General features: G+C 37.6%; 1 protein-coding gene across 1 annotated transcript in view; it reads left to right on the forward strand.

Annotated features, from left to right (window-relative positions):
- cerkl (CERK like autophagy regulator) overlaps window positions 1-18,368 on the forward strand; it is a 60,069-nt gene that overhangs the window by 38,277 nt on the left and 3,424 nt on the right. The window contains exons 6-10 of the mRNA XM_084421985.1: window positions 5,887-5,961; window positions 12,607-12,784; window positions 13,012-13,068; window positions 13,334-13,365; window positions 14,780-14,888. Of these exons, the coding sequence (XP_084278111.1) occupies window positions 5,887-5,961; window positions 12,607-12,784; window positions 13,012-13,068; window positions 13,334-13,365; window positions 14,780-14,888 (451 nt within the window). The remainder of the gene's footprint in view (window positions 1-5,886; window positions 5,962-12,606; window positions 12,785-13,011; window positions 13,069-13,333; window positions 13,366-14,779; window positions 14,889-18,368) is intronic.

Raw genomic sequence — 18,368 nt, forward strand, 5'->3', positions numbered from 1 at the left:
TGGGTGTTACATACTAGAATGGAGCCAGGTGGTTTGAAGGGAGGGGCTGAAGGGTTATATTTGTGATGACATCATCCGGAAAAGCTGGATATATGCTGATCTAATTAATATATAATAATAATAAAAATATAATATAATCTGTAATTGAAATAATAATAAATAAATAAATACACACTATTCATTATTATTATTATTATAGTTTCTGGTCTTACTGTATATATGATGTATATATATATATATATATATATATATATATATATATATATATATATATATATATATATATATACATACACTTTAATTACACATTTTATATTATTACTTTGAAAGCATACACACGCCACAATACCATTTTGATTGCATGAGGTAAGAGAAGAAACTGAAATAAAACGTATAAAATATAATCGATAATCACGGCATGTCAAAATGTGACTAGTAGTAAAATATGATAATGTATAGTAATAGTCTTGTGGGTAAACAATGCAACTTTTTATGCTTCATTCCTGCAATAAAACAATCAGAGGCGTGTGCTGCCAATTGAAAATCAAACCCTGTAGTAATTTCGGTCTCTAGTTTCTGTGCTGTCAGAATGATTTAGTTTGATTGTGTTTTGAAACTCCTCTAGCGAAAACAAACAGGCAGCTCATAACAGCAGCAAGCGAGTGTATCATTATCAAATTGATTTAATCACAGTCAGGCCTCTGAATGGCCAACTCGCACACTGAGTTAATTGCCTTCAAGAGTGTCTGAAATGGAGCATCCTCGATTTGCCTTTGAAACGGGCTCCACTGGCCTTGGATCAGCGGCCCTGAGCCCTGCGTATTGTCCAGGACTGACTAAGCTCAGATATTTACCTCTCTTTTTTGCGGGATTGTGGCACAAACCAACCCCAAAGAGCTGCCAAACCGGGGTGGGAAGAGGAGGGGAGAGCAGAATAGATTGGTGCGATAGCGGCCCCTACTTTTCCGTCCAAGAGATTGACCTTCACTTGTCATTTCAGGCGCAGCAAAATGGAGTGCTGTTGTTAGGAGCAATGGAAGCCCTCCAACTCCGCACCCGCTGCAAACTGACCGTACCGGGGTCATGGTTTCTCTTCATTAGTACCGAATCCCACGGGAGAATTTGTAAACAGTTTCCTGTCACAAATGCGAAGGGGAAAAAAACGACCCCCTCCTTTGTCGTTTCCCTGCACAGGTTTGGATGTGTCATTTGGTGTGACATCAGACCCAGGTCAATCCTTTGGGACGGAGGAAATGGAGTCGAATCACTCTCTTTGTTACAGCTATGCAAAAACACCCATGTACTGCACCAACTACAGTGATTTACTGCAAGTAATTACCAATAAAATATACATGAAATGCCCTCGCATAGCAGCTACACTGACATCTAATTATCTTAGCTGGAAAACAGACTAGTTTCTTTAACGCTTTAATTTGTCATTTTTTTATGCTCTTTTCTGTCAATATTCATAGTACAGTCAAGTAGAACAAACATTCAAGTTTTTCGGAAGATAAAAGTAATTACAAAGAGTGTTTCAAATACCTTATTTACATGATGCAGGATAAACATTGAGAAATGAGAGCCCTGCCCAATTAAAGGCTTTCTCTATGCACCATAGTATATACTCATCGGTACGTATGGCATATAAATTGCAGGCTTCTAATTAATTTGCCTGCTTTTAAGGGTTTCAGGGGGACTGTTAATTTCTTTGATATTCCAGGCAAAGAACCAAAATGTTGGTGCAGTTTCCACGAGACTCTTAGACATGCTTGACTAGCGAGTCATTGCATCACATTCATCTGCCTGGATGAGGGAGACATTAACTGCCTTATGAATATTCATGCTGTCTGCTTAATTAAGTTAATTGTTCTGCAGAAGTGCTCGCACTTCCAAGGACAATTTTTTTTTTTTCTCTCGCTCTTTCAAAGCCCCCTTCCTTCCTATTCGCCCCCCTACTCTAATATCTGGGCGCTTGCACCATTCGTCACCGGGTTCTGGAATGGAGATGGGCAATATATGGAACTCCCGATGATGTTGGCACAGGCTGTTGCTCTGAGCCTTGCGGGAGAGACAGATGCACGCTTGAAATATAGAGTTACCGCACGGCAGCGGCACTGCAGACACCACCGAACAACAAAAAAACAAAACGATCAATGTCAAACACCAACAAAAAAAAAGCCATTGTCTGACGTACGCACAACGTTGAACGACAACACTTCGGCGAGCCTCAAGTGGGCTTTACCAGATCTGTGCAATAAATGGTAATTTTAGCATTCAGATAATGAGATTTTAATATCACACTCACTGAGACTAAGTAACCGCATTCATTATATTTCTTTTAATTGGCGGTTGACCAAACACTCCTTATATTACGGTTTCTCACAAGACTTGCACCAGAACGTATCCCTGTAGGACTCACTTTGCTATATCACAGCAAAGCCACAGCTTGCCGTTTATGACAGGGAGTGAGTCGGCTCTGTTCCAAAACCTAGCGAGCTGCCTACGTAGACAGTATTTTAAGGCATCAAATGCACACTCCTGATGAGAAGGCTGTTTCAAAAGGACAGATACCGTAAGATCTTTTGGCCAAATTCTAAAGCATCATCACATAAATACTTTGCTGAGAAGACAAACCCATAATGCACTGCGATGAACTGGAAAAAAGGTGATCAGAGTGAGAGAAATGTCTCAGAAATTGTATTCAAATATATTCTATTTAAGTTGTATTAAATTATTATTGTATGTGTTTTGCGATTTTATTAGCCATGTGCTGTCTTTCATTTTATTTGAGTAAGAGCCAAGCACCAAAAAAAATGCAGTACAATAAAACATACATAAATTTAAATAATAATAATAATAATAATAATAATAAAAACCATCTGATTAATAAAGTATATACTCATCTGATTACTCAAAAATAATTAAAATGGCTATCCCTACTAGCTACAGTATAGTAAGGCAGCTCTCTGGTTTTTGGAACTCAGTCCGCCAGACGCTGTTACCTTTACTGAGCTACGGCTCAGAGCCTGGCTTTTGTGTTGAAATCATCACAACATATGGAAACTCCCAGAGAGGCCAGGAAGCATCATGGATGTGTGTGTGAGGGAGTGACCTGGTAGGTGGGAAGAGGCACATTTACTTGCAGCCAAATTCACTTGGAGTGTGAGTGTGTGTCCAGCACTGTAGGCCTGGCCGTCTCATCATCAGAAAGGGAGGGAACGATTTCATCCAACACCTCCGTCCTGTTCTCATTTACAGACATTTGCTTTCATACCCTGTTGATCTGAGCAAACACACTAGCCAGATAACTGCATGAAAGGAAATGCCTACTCACCCGACAAGGACAAGCCACTCTCTGCTGTTTGTCTCTGGTAGTAATCAGTACAAATACACACACCTGTTCTCCCTTCGCAAGCTGCCAGCAATGTAAACCGCCTTAATTGGCACAAGGTGATATTAACTTAAATTAATGCCCTTTAACAAAGTCCTCATCCTGTAATGATTAACTTTACCTCACTCATTAGATGGACGAAGCTGCTGCTGTTTTTAAATCAATGCTGCATCACAACTCACATACTCAAGCTGTTCCAAACCTGTATGATTTTTTTTCCTTTTCTTCTGCTGAACATGAAAGAAGATGTTTTGAAGAATATGGGTAACCAAACAGTTGATGGACCCTATTGACTTCTATAGTATTTTTCAATGGGGTCCATCAACTGTTTGGTTACCCATATTCTTCAAAATATCTTGTTTTGTGTTCAGCAGAAGAAATAAATTGCATATAACAACTCGAGGATAAGTAAATGATGACAGAATTTTCAATTTTGCGTGAACTATCCCTTTAAATGAACAGTTCACTCAAAAATTTGACTCACCGTCAAGTTGTTCCAAATCCGTATGCTGTCTGTGGAACACAAAAAGAGAAATGCAGATTTTTCTTTTCATGACTAAAAAAATGGGCTATATTCCAAGTCTTCTGAAGCCACTTGATAACTTTGTGTTATATAATATAATATAATATGTTTTTCCGTTTGATTTTTTGGGGGAAATATGACCATTTCTTGACAGTTTTTGTAAGATTCGTCCTAATAGTTGCCACAACTCCATGTTCTATGAAGTTACTTTGCAGTATGTCATAACAGTAGCATACTGTCTGACTACACACTTTCCTGAAGTACATAGTTTTAGTACAGTATAGATATTCATTTAATAGAAAAAAGCTGAAATCTATGTTCTAACGTGCTAAAGAAAGAAAAATTTTGCATAATTGGAGCATATGAAGTGCATAGATTGAGGACTTAATGTGAGCCGTGATTGGTCAAATAGAAATTGAATGGAAAAGTTCCCGTTCTGTCCTCTGTAGCAGGTGCTTGAGAACATTGATATGCAGGGGAGAGAGTCTACTATAATAAAGCAAAGCTACATTTTTTCACGTTTCTGTAGCCACTCTTAATGGAATCTCATCACTCACTGAGAGTAAACAGTGTCTGTGCAGAGATACACACTATAGCAAACATCATGGGACCATATGCCACAGCATTCAGATGGTCTCATAGCATCAGCATCAGCGTGTGTCTAACGAGAAAAAGCTTTATCACAAAATCACCTGTGCAGAGAATAGAATTGATCCAAATAGAAAGGCTGCTTGTTTATGAAATGCATGAGTCAATTTAAAGGAACAATTCACCCAAAATACAAATACAAATCCGTATACTGTGTCTATTGAAAAATAGGCTATTGGTAATTCTTAATGCAAGTGTATTTCTAACCATGACTCATGCTCATGAGTTTAAAAAAAAAATAAAAAATCATGAAAATATTCTTTATATTGTCTTAATGTTTCTAAAAATCCAAGTCATCTGAAGCCATAACTTTGTGTGACAAATAGACCAAAATTTATGTCATTGTTCACTGATAATCAAACAAAGCTATCAGAATGGATTCAGAAGCAATATTTTTAGCAACATTAAGACGATTTTGAAAAAATTTGAATGACAATTATGCAGAAATACCTCATTCGGTATATAATATGATTTGATTAATTTTAGTGGCCAAAAGTGATGTCCGGAGGAGAAAGTTGTTTTTAATGATCATACAAGTTCGATTACACCATCAAAATATGAGGAAAATGTTTTATATATTTTAAATATGAGAGAAGAACAAAAGACTAAACTTGGTTAAGGTATTTATTTGACAAAGTTATTTGGCAAAATGGCAAACTACAACTATAGGTTTTATTTTACTATGCAAAAAAGGCATAGAAAAACAAAAAGCTGACAGGAAAAAGCATATACTGACATAATCAGTTATTAATATTTCAATGGTTCTCTCTTGTTTTTGCATGTGCTCATAATTTCTTTGTATGATAGCCTAGTCAAAAAACTCTGTCCGCACAATTTGCCATGTTTCATTGTGTTATCACAAACCAAGCAAAAATCTTCAACAATTTTTTTTTTGTATAATATTTGAATAAAGCGTGAAGAGAAAGTGTCAATTTTCTTGGGTCGGGCATCCCTTTTTACCACTGCTGTATATAAGATAATATTTGTTTATAATATAAAAATAGTTTGATTTTGATTTTGGGGGGAAATATAACCATTTCTTGTCAGTTTTTGTAAAATTCACCCTAATATTGCCCACAACTCCTTGTGCTTTGAAGTTTGTCTCATGTTCTTGATTCCAAGTCTTCTGAAGCCATGCAATAACTTTGTGTGACAAACAGACCAACATTTATGACATTGTTATCTGGTTTAAGACTTGGAATATTGCGCATATTATGTCACATTTTTAAGATCATTAAGACAATTATTTTTGTGTGTTTTTTGGAGCTTGATCGCTAACCATTGCTTAAAGAGTATTAAGATGTGTGTAATTCTCCTTCCATAGGTTCTACTGACGTGGTGGCGTGCTCTGTGCATGGAATAAGACGCGCTGTGACTGCGACCTTGCACATCATCATGGGTATTTATCTCAGTTTCTTTCTCTCCTTCACGCATTAGCTTCTAGTGATTCTCTTGCCTTACAGCTGCCTGTACACTAACAGTAAGGCCTTGAGGAACCACGGTTATGGAGCACAAATATACATGATAATAACATGTAAATGGGATTCTTATTTACTTTTCAATTCCACTGAGTTATGTGTGCAGCGGCAATGGTTTAATTTTTTCACCCTTTGGAAGTCTCTCGCTCTTTTTCGTGCATCCCAATAGCGGCGCGTGTGGTGGTTCTCTGTAATCTGTTGTTTAATTAGAGTGCACAGGCTGTTGTTATGGGGGCCGAGAGACGGCAAAACCCCCACGCGGGCTCTGCCTCTCCAGCTTTGGAGATCATGGTTAACAGGTCCCATGGAACGAGAGACAGTCCCGGGAGAGGTGGAGATACGTCTGTCGTCAATCACCCGTACGGTCCCGCCACGTACGCCGAGCTTCTTTGACGTGGCTGTGGGCCGTCGTTGGAAGTGTTACTTCTGGCTGGCAGTGTTCGCTTTGGCTTTAGGATTGCATGTTCCTATCTGTCTGTCTGTCTGTGAAGCGTTTTTGAAGTTAGCACCAATATGTCTGGGCCATTGTGTCGACTGTGCAAGCTCTCCTGGGCTTAGCTTAACAGACAAGCGGATTTGGCTTGTGTCAGGGGATTACACGCACAAGCTAAGCTCACGTCCTCCAAAAAAAGAGAAAGAACACATACTGGCAAAAATGGCGCTTTATAGCTGAATTACAATTGGGATGAACACAATCAGAACCGCACAATAGAATTACCGAATTAAGTTGAGTTCAATTTAATTAGGTTCTTTGTTGTTACTTTATTATTGTTCTATGTGGATTACTGAAAATGGTGATATTTTGTTTTCCATTCACAGGCTTCATAGATAATTCCTGGTTGGGTTAAAGCAATAGTTCACTCAAGAATTACATGGACATTGAAAATCATGTCATTATTTACTCACCCTCATGTCATTCCAGAATGCTGTACACTTTTATTTCATTCTGGAGAAGACAAAAAAAGTATTTTTAGGTATTCATTTTAGGGAATCTTCATATAGTTATTTTCCATTGACAATCAGGCTTAAAATATGTATATATATATATACAAAAAACAGCATAAAACGCACCATAAAAGTAGTCCAAATGGCTCATGCACTATATTCTAAGTATTATGAAGTCATACTATAGCTTTGTGTGAAGAAAAAACAAACAAGTTAATTTTATAGTTTATAATACCTTTACTAATCTCACTTGCATAAAAAAAGATTCAGTATTCCTCAAAATGAATAAAATCAGTGAAATTCTGAATCAGAATACTGCACAAACCTCCAATAATGAAATATGTTAAATAAAACAACTATTTGTATGCATTTAATCTCACTTTATTGACCGATGTACTTGCTGCTGACCTTCAATGATTCAGTTAAACCATAAGCAAAAATGACTTAAGATTTTTTTGTTTTTATTGGTGAAGTGTTGAACTTTCTTCTCCTGCATTCTATTCTTCTGCAATCCAGAATGGCAGCTCAGCTGAAAAGTTTGTTTGAGCTGCACCCTCTAATGTACACTCGTGAATTTGCATTTCCTTCAGCTTTATTATTTACATTTTCGTGTGAAAGGGCCTTTACATTTGATCCCCCCCCCCCCCAAAAAAAAAAATCCCAACCCAGGTGAGAAAACGTAATGCAAAAGTAACATAACCCATTACTTTTCTTAAAAAGTAACTAAGTAACACAATTAGTTAAGAGAGTAACGCAAAAATCGTAATGCATTATACTTTTCAAAGTAACTTTCCCCAAAAGTGTTCTTTTCCATACAATGACCATTAAAATACATCATATAATTAGTCCATATAACTGGTGCACTCTATTTTAATACTTCTGAAGTATTAAATATGATAGCTTTGCGTGAATAACAGACTCTCAAGTCATTCCAGAATGCTATACTGTGTTATTTACTTCTGTAGAAGACAAAAAGAGATTTTTTTTTGTGAATTTTCTCATAGTTATTTTCCATACATTGACAATCAGGCTTCAAAATGTACACAAACAGCACAAAAAGCACCATAAAATTTGTCCATATGACTCATGCACCATATTCTTAAGTCTTATGATAGCTCTGTCTGAAGAAAATACTGAAAATTCAAAGCTATATTTGACTATTTCTTCTGTGGAACTCAAATATATTGAAGAATGGCTCAGTGTTTTTTCCATGCAATCAAAATTAGTTAAAGCTACACTGTGTAATTTTTAAGTTGATTCTTAGCACAAAACACTTTGTTCTTTCAAAATGATATGTGCTAATTAATGTGTAATTACTTCTACCAACTAATCAAGTATTCTCGTAAGCGTAGAATCTGCCATTTAGAATACATACGAGCGAGTCGCTCGAATGGCGGCAGCCATGTTGCGCCTCCATCTTGAAAATACATTAGCCAAAGAGGGACATACCTGGAAATTCAAGCTTCGCCTTTCGCGTTTTACACTCAGTGGCACCGTGACGAATGCGAGGGGGAGATTACTCGCGACTGCCGGCAGATTTGAAATAATACGGCCACCGTAGGAGTTAAAATGCACTCGGAATGGGAGGGGCTAGAAAGTAATATTCAGTTGGTAGTCATAAACAATTTCACCGCTAGATGGGAGAAAATCCTACACAGTGTAGCTTTAATGGAGTCCAATGTTGTTTGGTCCCCATTGACTTTCATTGTATGGACAAAAACAGTTTAAACATTCTTAAAAGTTTCCTCTTTTGTGTTTCACCGAAGAAAGTTAGTCATACAGGTTTAGAACAACATGAGTGACAACAGAATATAATTTTTTGGGTGAACTATCCCTTTAAAATAACAAATCTGGATTGTGTGACAATATCGGATGACAAACCCTCAGAACTGGTGAGTGCCTAAAACTCTCCGGCCCAGTTCTTTTCTCGCTTGGCTGCAGACTCGGATGATTAACCCGATCTGACCTCCACGTGTGAGAGAATGCGTCTCATCGTTAAGTCCTCAGAATTGAGCCATATGGCGGTGTAACTCATAGCTTTTGACTAAAGGGAGGTGTGAGTTTTAAGAACGAGTGTTGAATTTCTTTTGTTCGCTGAGATTGGCACCTTTTCTGTGCACCGCGGTACACTCGCTATCTCAGCAGGAACGTTGAGAAACATCCTCGTACCGTTGTGATTAATTGCTCCATCAAAATATTGTGGCTCTCTGCACGAACCGCTGAGCTAAGTGTAGGCACTCGCTCAGCAAAAGACAGCTTTTCCTTAGAAGACATTCCTGTTAAGCGAACTGAATTTAAAACAACACGTTTTCTTTCTTTACTCCACAAAGTGTCTGGCTTTTGTTGCTGCAAGGCAAAAGAGAAACATCAACGGCACATAAGACACCTGACACGAATGAGAGCGTAATGCCTATTTAGGAAGGCCAATATAGGGCTTGTTCATTTCTAATTAAGCAATATTTACGCATGTGAATAAGGCCAACTGGCGGGATTTGGAAGGATCCAATGAATAATTCATGAGCAGGGAGAGTGTATGCATGGGGAGACAGAAGGAGGTCAGGAATGTGCCGGGCTACAGGGACTGGACTCAACCAATGGGCCACCAGATCCAGTCATTCCTGCTCACTCCGACATATGCAATGAATTAACTCATGAGATGTCACAATGACACTTGATAGATGACTCTATTGTTTCTAATGGACTAGAATTACATTTGGTGATTATATGATGCACATTTACATTTACATCTACTTAAATATGCACATATACATGCATGCACATATATGCAAATACATATTGATTATATACTGCCGTTTAAAAGTTTGGTCAGTACAATTTATTTTTTGAAAGAAATGTATTCTTTTATTCAGCAAAGACAAGATTCAATTAATAAAAGTGTGTTGTTAAAAAAGAAATCTCTATATATTATATAATATAATTATATATATATATATATATATATATATATATATATATATATATATATATATATATATATATACAGTGAGGAAAATAAGTATTTGAACACCCTGCTATTTTGCAAGTTCTCCCACTTGGAAATCATGGAGGGGTCTGAAATTGTCATCGTAGGTGCATGTCCACTGTGAGAGACATAATCAAAAAAAAATAAAAATCCAGAAATCACAATATATGATTTTTTAACTATTTATTTGTATGATACAGCTGCAAATAAGTTTTTGAACACCTGTCTATCAGCTAGAATTCTGACCCTCAAAGACCTGTTAGTCTGCCTTTAAAATGTCCACCTCCACTCCATTTATTATCCTAAATAAATGACACCTAAATAAATGCTGCATAAAGACACCTGTCCACCCCATACAATCAGTAAGAATCCAACTACTAACATGGCCAAGACCAAAGAGCTGTCCAAAGACACTAGAGACAAAATTGTACACCTCCACAAGGCTGGAAAGAGCTACGGGGAAATTGCCAAGCAGCTTGGTGAAAAAAGGTCCACTGTTGGAGCAATCATTAGAAAATGGAAGAAGCTAAACATGACTGTCAATCTCCCTCGGACTGGGGCTCCATGCAAGATCTCACCTCGTGGGGTCTCAATGATCCTAAGAAAGGTGAGAAATCAGCCCAGAACTACACGGGAGGAGCTGGTCAATGACCTGAAAAGAGCTGGGACCACCGTTTCCAAGGTTACTGTTGTTAATACACTAAGACGTCATGGTTTGAAATCATGCATGGCACGGAAGGTTACCCTGCTTAAACCAGCACATGTCAAGGCCCGTCTTAAGTTTGCCAATGACCATTTGGATGATCCAGAGGAGTCATGGGAGAAAGTCATGTGGTCAGATGAGACCAAAATAGAACTTTTTGGTCATAATTCCACTAAACGTGTTTGGAGGAAGAAGAATGATGAGTACCATCCCAAGAACACCATCCCTACTGTGAAGCATGGGGGTGGTAGCATCATGCTTTGGGGGTGTTTTTCTGCACATGGGACAGGGCGACTGAATTAAGGAGAGGATGACCGGGGCCATGTATTGCGAGATTTTGGGGAACAACCTCCTTCCCTCAGTTAGAGCATTGAAGATGGGTCGAGGCTGGGTCTTCCAACATGACAATGACCCGAAGCACACAGCCAGGATAACCAAGGAGTGGCTCTGTAAGAAGCATATCAAGGTTCTGGCGTGGCCTAGCCAGTCTCCAGACCTAAACCCAATAGAGAATCTTTGGAAGGAGCTCAAACTCTGTGTTTCTCAGCGACAGCCCAGAAACCTGACTGATCTAGAGAAGATCTGTGTGGAGGAGCGGGCCAAAATCCCTCCTGCAGTGTGTGCAAACCTGGTGAAAAACTACAGGAAACGTTTGACCTCTGTAATTGCAAACAAATGCTACTGTACCAAATATTAACATTGATTTTCTCAGGTGTTCAAATACTTATTTGCAGCTGTATCATACAAATAAATAGTTAAAAAATCATACATTGTGATTTCTGGATTTTTTTTTTTAGATTATGTCTCTCACAGTGGACATGCACCTACGATGACAATTTCAGACCCCTCCATGATTTCTAAGTGGGGGAACTTGCAAAATAGCAGGGTGTTCAAATACTTATTTTCCTCACTGTATATATATAAAAAATATACTACATACATATACACACATACACACACACATACAATTTCACATACAATATATCACTAATAAACATAGTTAGGCTACATAACTGTTTGCATCTGTTATTATCATGCTCTCAATGGCTCTGTTACAAAATAAACACTACCTACATAGGCAGCTACCTTCTCAGACAGTTTCTTAAATGACACCTCATAAATGACCCATTTCATTTATAAGCAACTTCAATTTAGCGCTCCTAACATGAACTGCACGGGGCATTCGATTGACAATTTCAATAGAGCATATATTGGGGTAAAATAGTCAAACATTGGATAAAATCAACCATTTTAAATTAGATTGAACTGTTTTTTCCCCCACAATTTTTGGTACCGAATACAATATATATTTATAATTAAAACCGGCTCTCTCTTTTCAACCATCATATCTTTGTTTCCTCTCAATTTTGGCTGTGTCGGAGGATGCATTCCAAGGTAGGAAGGCACCTCCAAATCCAATAGTTATCTTCAAATCCTGTCTCCTAAGAAACCTTCACCTGATAGATTTTCGCTGTCTTTGATATCCCACAATCATGTGCGTTCAATCCGTGACAGTTGAGCTAAAAAATAAAGATGGTGTCTGAAAGGTGGTCAGTTTGGGCCTAAATGTACATTTACCACTTTTTATTTCTTTCTAGTGAGAAATTACTATTAAATATTTGCTTATTTTTCACCAAAGCTCTCTCTATTTTGTTGTATTGTTATGCTGTCAAAGTCCGCAAAGTCATCAAATCAACTGCCTAAGCTTTCGGACGCGGCCCTTGTCGCAGTGCTTTTTGGGATCACTTTCTTAATAAAGGATGCATGCCATACTGCTTTGAGTTTGGTCTTTTTAAAAGAGCTCTAATCTACATTTGTAATGGGTCTTACCACCCCTTGAGTGGCTGTAGTGTCTACTGTTCCTATTGGTTTTGAACTCTTTCTATGGTGTACCTAGTTCCTCTACATACTGACATTGTTACGTTGCTGTTCTAGGTCATCATCAGCCTGTGGACGTGTGCAGCTTTAGCTGTATGGGTCGTCTGGTGAGGTTCGGTTTCTCTGCCATGTTTGGTTTCGGTGGGCGGACGCTTGCACTGGCAGAGAGACACCGCTGGATGCCACCCAGCCAGCGTCGCGAGTTCGCTCTCATTAAAACACTGGCAAACCTCAAGTAAGCAGTCTCTCTTTCTCAGTTGAGTTGTCAGCTGTAGCTGTCTCTCATCTGGTGGGCTCCAAGGAACTGGCTGGTGCTCTATCAAATCTGGGATTAGTGTCAGACCAGCCTGGCACAGCACACATGGGCACTGTCTTTTAGAAATCCTTATCATAACACCCCATCTAACGTGTTTGTTCTCTTTCCTCGTGTCCCTTCCCAACTGACCGATGGTGCCTGTGAAGACCTGAAGACTGCGAACTGTCCTTTATAACCAGCAGAGGAGCCGAGGATCAGACAAAGTGTGTTAAAGCACATTTTTAAGGTTTTCTCGACCCTCATCTCCATCCAAATTTCAGCGTAATTATTTGAATGTTATTTTAAATAAACCACCCCCTGCTTAATTGGCCATTGGAAGGAAATCAAAATGCTGGAAATGCTGAAGGTCACCCAGCTAATGCTAATAAGGCAGGCTGCCCCACACTGGGAGGAGCCCATACAACTCCATTATTACTCAAATGCTGTTGATGGTTGCGCACTAAAAAAACATCTCTTTCTTTCATACAGAGCAGAGCGAAACAGAGATGGAGAAGCCATTTGTGAGTACAGCTAAATTAGGAGACATTTTTGAAGATATTGCACCGCTGTAGCCTGCGTATATCTGCTTCATTGGGCAGCAAATCAGCTCTCGGCTAATAAGTGTTTCCTATGAGAAACAAAGGGGTAGCTCCTCAAGGGGGTGTTTACCGGCCGAATTAAAAGCTGAATTCTCCATTGGGCTGCATTCAAATAGGCCTAGTTTTCTTTCTTTCTTTTTTTTTGCTTTATTGGAGACTGGACATTCAAACACAATACTATGGAAGATTGTTTCCGCCACTAAATAAAAAAAAAATTAAATGGTGATTGCGACTTCTCACAATTGCGAGTTTACATCTTGCAATTCTGATTTTATGATTAAATTGCGAGTTTATATCTCGCAATTCTGACTTTATTTCTCGCAATTGCAAGTTTATATCTCATAATTCTGAGAAAAGTCAGAATTGCGAGATGTAAATTCACAATTGGGAGAAAAAAAAGTCCGAATTGTGAGATAAAAAGTCGCAATTATCTTTTAAATTGTTTTATTCCATGGCGAAAACAAGCATCTATACACCACAAATCTGAAAAAGATTTTTATTTTTATTTTTTATTCCTGGTATCACAAATGACTTTGATTGGTTCTTATGGTCCATCTCCATCAGCGCTGAGAAAAGTTACATGTTTCAAGACTCATACATATCAGTTCAGCAGCGGTCTGGATGACAATGCAGTGCACTGAAAAAAGAAAAAGAAAAATAGACATATAATATAATATATTATGGTAACACTTTACAATAATTTCTAAAATAACCTAACAATGAGCAATATATTTGCTACAGTATTTATACTTCTTTGTTAATATTATTTACTAGTGTATATTGTTTAAAGCTTAGTTCCATTACATAATATAAACAGATACAACTTTTGGTTTTAATAATGTATTATTAAATGTTGAAAAGGACATTAACCAAGATGAATAAATGCTTTAGAAGTATTTTTCATTGTTAGGTCATGTTAATGTAACTAAACTAAATTTACAAATGGAACCTAATTATAAAGTGTTACCTATTGTATTGTATTGTATTGTATTGTAATGTATTGTAGTAGACAAAAAGTGTCATTAAAAATAATTGGTATATAATATAATAGTCAAAAAAGTAAGCATCATTAAAAAAATAATAGGCATAATAGTCCAAAAGGAATCATCATTAAACATAAAAGGCATATCATATCATATAATGTAATGTAAAAGTCAAAAAAGTAACCTGTACAGTATACCTGACCATTTAGAAAAAATCATCCAGGTCGCTGCTCAAGGACCAGCTCTTTCATGCACACTGCTATTTTATGATCTGCTTTCACATTAAAAACATTCAAGTGCACCAACAGTGTGAGTACTATTTGCACATGGAAACACTCTCTCTGCTTTAATAGGTGAGGGTGACTCCTGGCAGACCAGACACGGCCTGTACCTGAATATCAGCATCATGGCTATTCCCTGCCTGTGTTCAATGGCCCCCAGGGGCCTGGCTCCAAACACCAGGTCAGAACCTCTTCCACACTACCTCAAACTGACAACATCCTTCCAAAATGCTTTACATTTTAAGTCAACACATTTTACTTTCATAATGATATATGATAAATAACATGATAAATAAAAAAGTTTGGAGTCAGTAAGAATTTGTTTTTGAAAAAAGTCTCTTATGCTCACCAAGGCTGCATTTATTTAATTAAAAACACAGTAAAAACAGTAATATTGTGAAATATTGTTCCATTTTTTAAAATAACTTTTCTATTTTAATTCATTTTAAAATGAAATCTATATGAATTTTCAGCATCATTACTCCAGTCAGTGTCACGTGATCCTTTAGAAATCATTCTAATATGCTAATATTTTTTCCTGTGATACAACTGGATTGTTTTATTAATAGGAAGTTCAAAATAACTGTATTTAATTAAAATAGAAATTTTATTGTAAAAATGTACTAGTGTTTGTCACTTTTGATACATGTAATGCATCCTTGCTGAATTAAAGTATTCATTTCTTTTAAAAACAGAGGGCTTAACATTAACTTTTTTTGCTCACCAGCAACTGTGGCTAGTAGTTTTCCAAGTTATTTGCCACTCAGTATTTTCACTGGCCACTATTTTGACATCGATACCATTGAGAAAAAGTGCTATATTGATATTCTTATATTATCTCATAATTTGGTTGCAGGTATATAAGGCTGCTGTCATTATACTGTGTTTTGTTTCTCAACTGTTGATTACATTCATTTAAAACATAACCAACTGTGTTTACGTGAATACCCACCAAGACCGGCATTTTGACATTATTTTGTGTGTATTTGACTGTTTAAGCGTAATAAGAAGCGAAAAAGAACTTCATTTACTACCGAGAGGCAGCTTTTTGTGCACGCACATTGGGTGTAAGCACAAAATCTGCGGGAATGAGTCAAATTATGCGCAATACGGGCAATCCCACGCCGAAATTTAAGCCCTGTAACACCAACAGTATTCATCCAGAGCAAATGAAAGAAGTGAGTGTGGGGAGACGGGTTTGTGTGTCAACTCACTGTCGGAGAGATGAGAGAGTGAGAAACCGCAGCTGGTATCGTGTATCTATTCTGCGCTAAATGAGTATTGGAAGCATTTCAGATGTATGTATTGAAAAATCAATATTTTTGACAACACCTTTGACAAAAGTGTATATATTATATATAGATTTCAACCCACCAAGGTGGCTAGTAGGAGTGACTGCTTACTGACCTTAACTTTTTGAATGGCAGTGTACTGAGTAAATTGATCTGATTTCAAAAATGAAATCTGAAATCTTTCTTATGAAGAATTTTTTTGATTTTTAATAACATAGAACGAACATGCACAATAAGATCAGCAATGTGTATTATGATAGTAAATAGCATCAACTTTCATTTTGTGTTGTTGACTAGAACAAGCTAAATCTGGTGCCAACACAATTAGATCCATCTACATCTTCTTCTACTGTACACCTCTGAAAGAAATACCTGCAAATATGTTTCATCAATAACTTGCAATATCTCTTAAAAAAGGATGATGCAGTCACCAGTCTTATTATTGCACATTTGCATGCACAAACACAAGCTGTAAATAATCCGTCTCACCTGTGTTTTTAAAATCTTCCTTGTTAGCAAAAGGATCTGATTTCCATTTGCCATTATAAACGTCATTAGGAAACTCACCAGCACTCGTGGTGCTTTATCAACGCACCTGTTCTACTCAATCTAAACTATAAACGACCATCGCAATGCAACCAAACTAAATCGGTCCCACCATGTTCAATCAAAGTGTCTACATTGCAAGCACCTGAAAGCTTTGTTTATGTTAAAGGGATAGTTCACCCAAAATGTATTACTCACCCTGATGTCGTTCCAAACCCGTATGACTTTAGTTCATCTTCAGAACACAAATTAAAATCTTTTTAATGAAATCTGAGAGCTTTCTGTCCCTTCATTGACAGTCTACTCAACTACCACTTTGACGCTTCAAAAAGTTCATAAAGAGGCTGAAACTAATCCATATGAATTACCGGTTTATCCAAGTTTTCTGAAAAGACTCGATCGCTTTATATGATGAACAGATTGAATTTAGGCTTTTATTACATATAAACATTCATCAATACACACATCAGTTGTCGTAAACGGAAGCTCAAGCATGTGCGCTTGATGTGCGAGAACCAATGAGGTTCATTCTCATGTGTTACGCAGCATGTTTGAGCTTCTGTAAGAACCAATGAGGTTCATTCTCATGTGTTACGCAGCACGTTTGAGCTTCTGTAAGAACCAATGAGGTTCATTCTCATGTGTTACGCAGCACGTTTGAGCTTCTGTAAGAACCAGTGAGGTTTGTTAAGTTGAGCTTCTGTTTATGTTCGCTGATCATTGTTGAATAAAAGCATACATTCAATGTGTTCATCATATAAAGCGATCAAGTCGCTTTAGAAAATGTGGACTAAACCGCTCTATTCATATGGATTAGTTTTACAGTCTCTTTATGAACTTTTTGAAGCATCAAAGTGGTAGTTGAGTAGACTGTCAATGGAGGGACAGAAAGCTCTCAGATTTCATCAAAAATATCTTCATTTGTGTTCTGAAGATGAACGAAAGTCTTACGGGTTTGAGTGGGTGAGCAATTAATGACAGAATTTTCATTTTTGGGTGAACTATTTCATTAATACAGTAGGAGTGATGTTAGTTCTTGTCATGACGCTCGCAGTGGCGATTCTGTTAAACACATCACCCAAATCTGTCACCAAATCTTGTTCTGAGACCTCATAATGTACAAACTAAGCACTGCCCTCAATCCTTCAGACTATGTGCCCAAAAAAAGCAAATAAGATGGGCTCAGTAGCTGATGTCTGTGCGGACTGTAAAACCTTGAGACCAGGTCAGTGTGTCAGCAACATGAAAGGCCAACTGAGTCTTCAGACTTGTTTTCTGGCCCATGCCGTGGGCGTTTCGTGTGTGAAGCCGGGTAGACTAGGCCAACATAATCCTGAAGATTGGAATCAGTGGTTGGATCAGACTCCTAAGGTCAAAGCCACCTAACTGGACTAATCAGCACATAATTACTCTGATTAAAGGGAGTGGCTGGTTAGACTTAAGGACTGAGCATCTGTCCACGGGCCTCGACAACCCCCTCTCCTTGCTGTATTTAGAGAGCGACACAAGTTAAGCTCAGCTTCTCGTAAGCACCATCTTTAGTGGGGGTCACGGGGTTCTCATTGCAAGAAATCATTTGTTTGTTTCTGCTCTAAAAATATCTGAAGGTCCTTTAAACACGATACATTCGCTAGATGTAATTAACGACAGAACGTTTTTGGGTGCGTTTAACATTAACAAAGCTTTCAGGTGCTTGCAATCTAGACAATTTGATTGAACACGGTGGGACCGATTTAATTTGGTTGCATTGCATAGCTCATAAAATACTTTCAGACTACAGATTTTCTTTCTGAGAATATATTTTGAATTAAAGGGATAGGTCA

This window comes from Rutilus rutilus, assembly GCF_951802725.1.
Source record: "Rutilus rutilus genome assembly, chromosome: 10".
In the NCBI taxonomy this organism is placed as follows: domain Eukaryota; kingdom Metazoa; phylum Chordata; class Actinopteri; order Cypriniformes; family Leuciscidae; genus Rutilus; species Rutilus rutilus.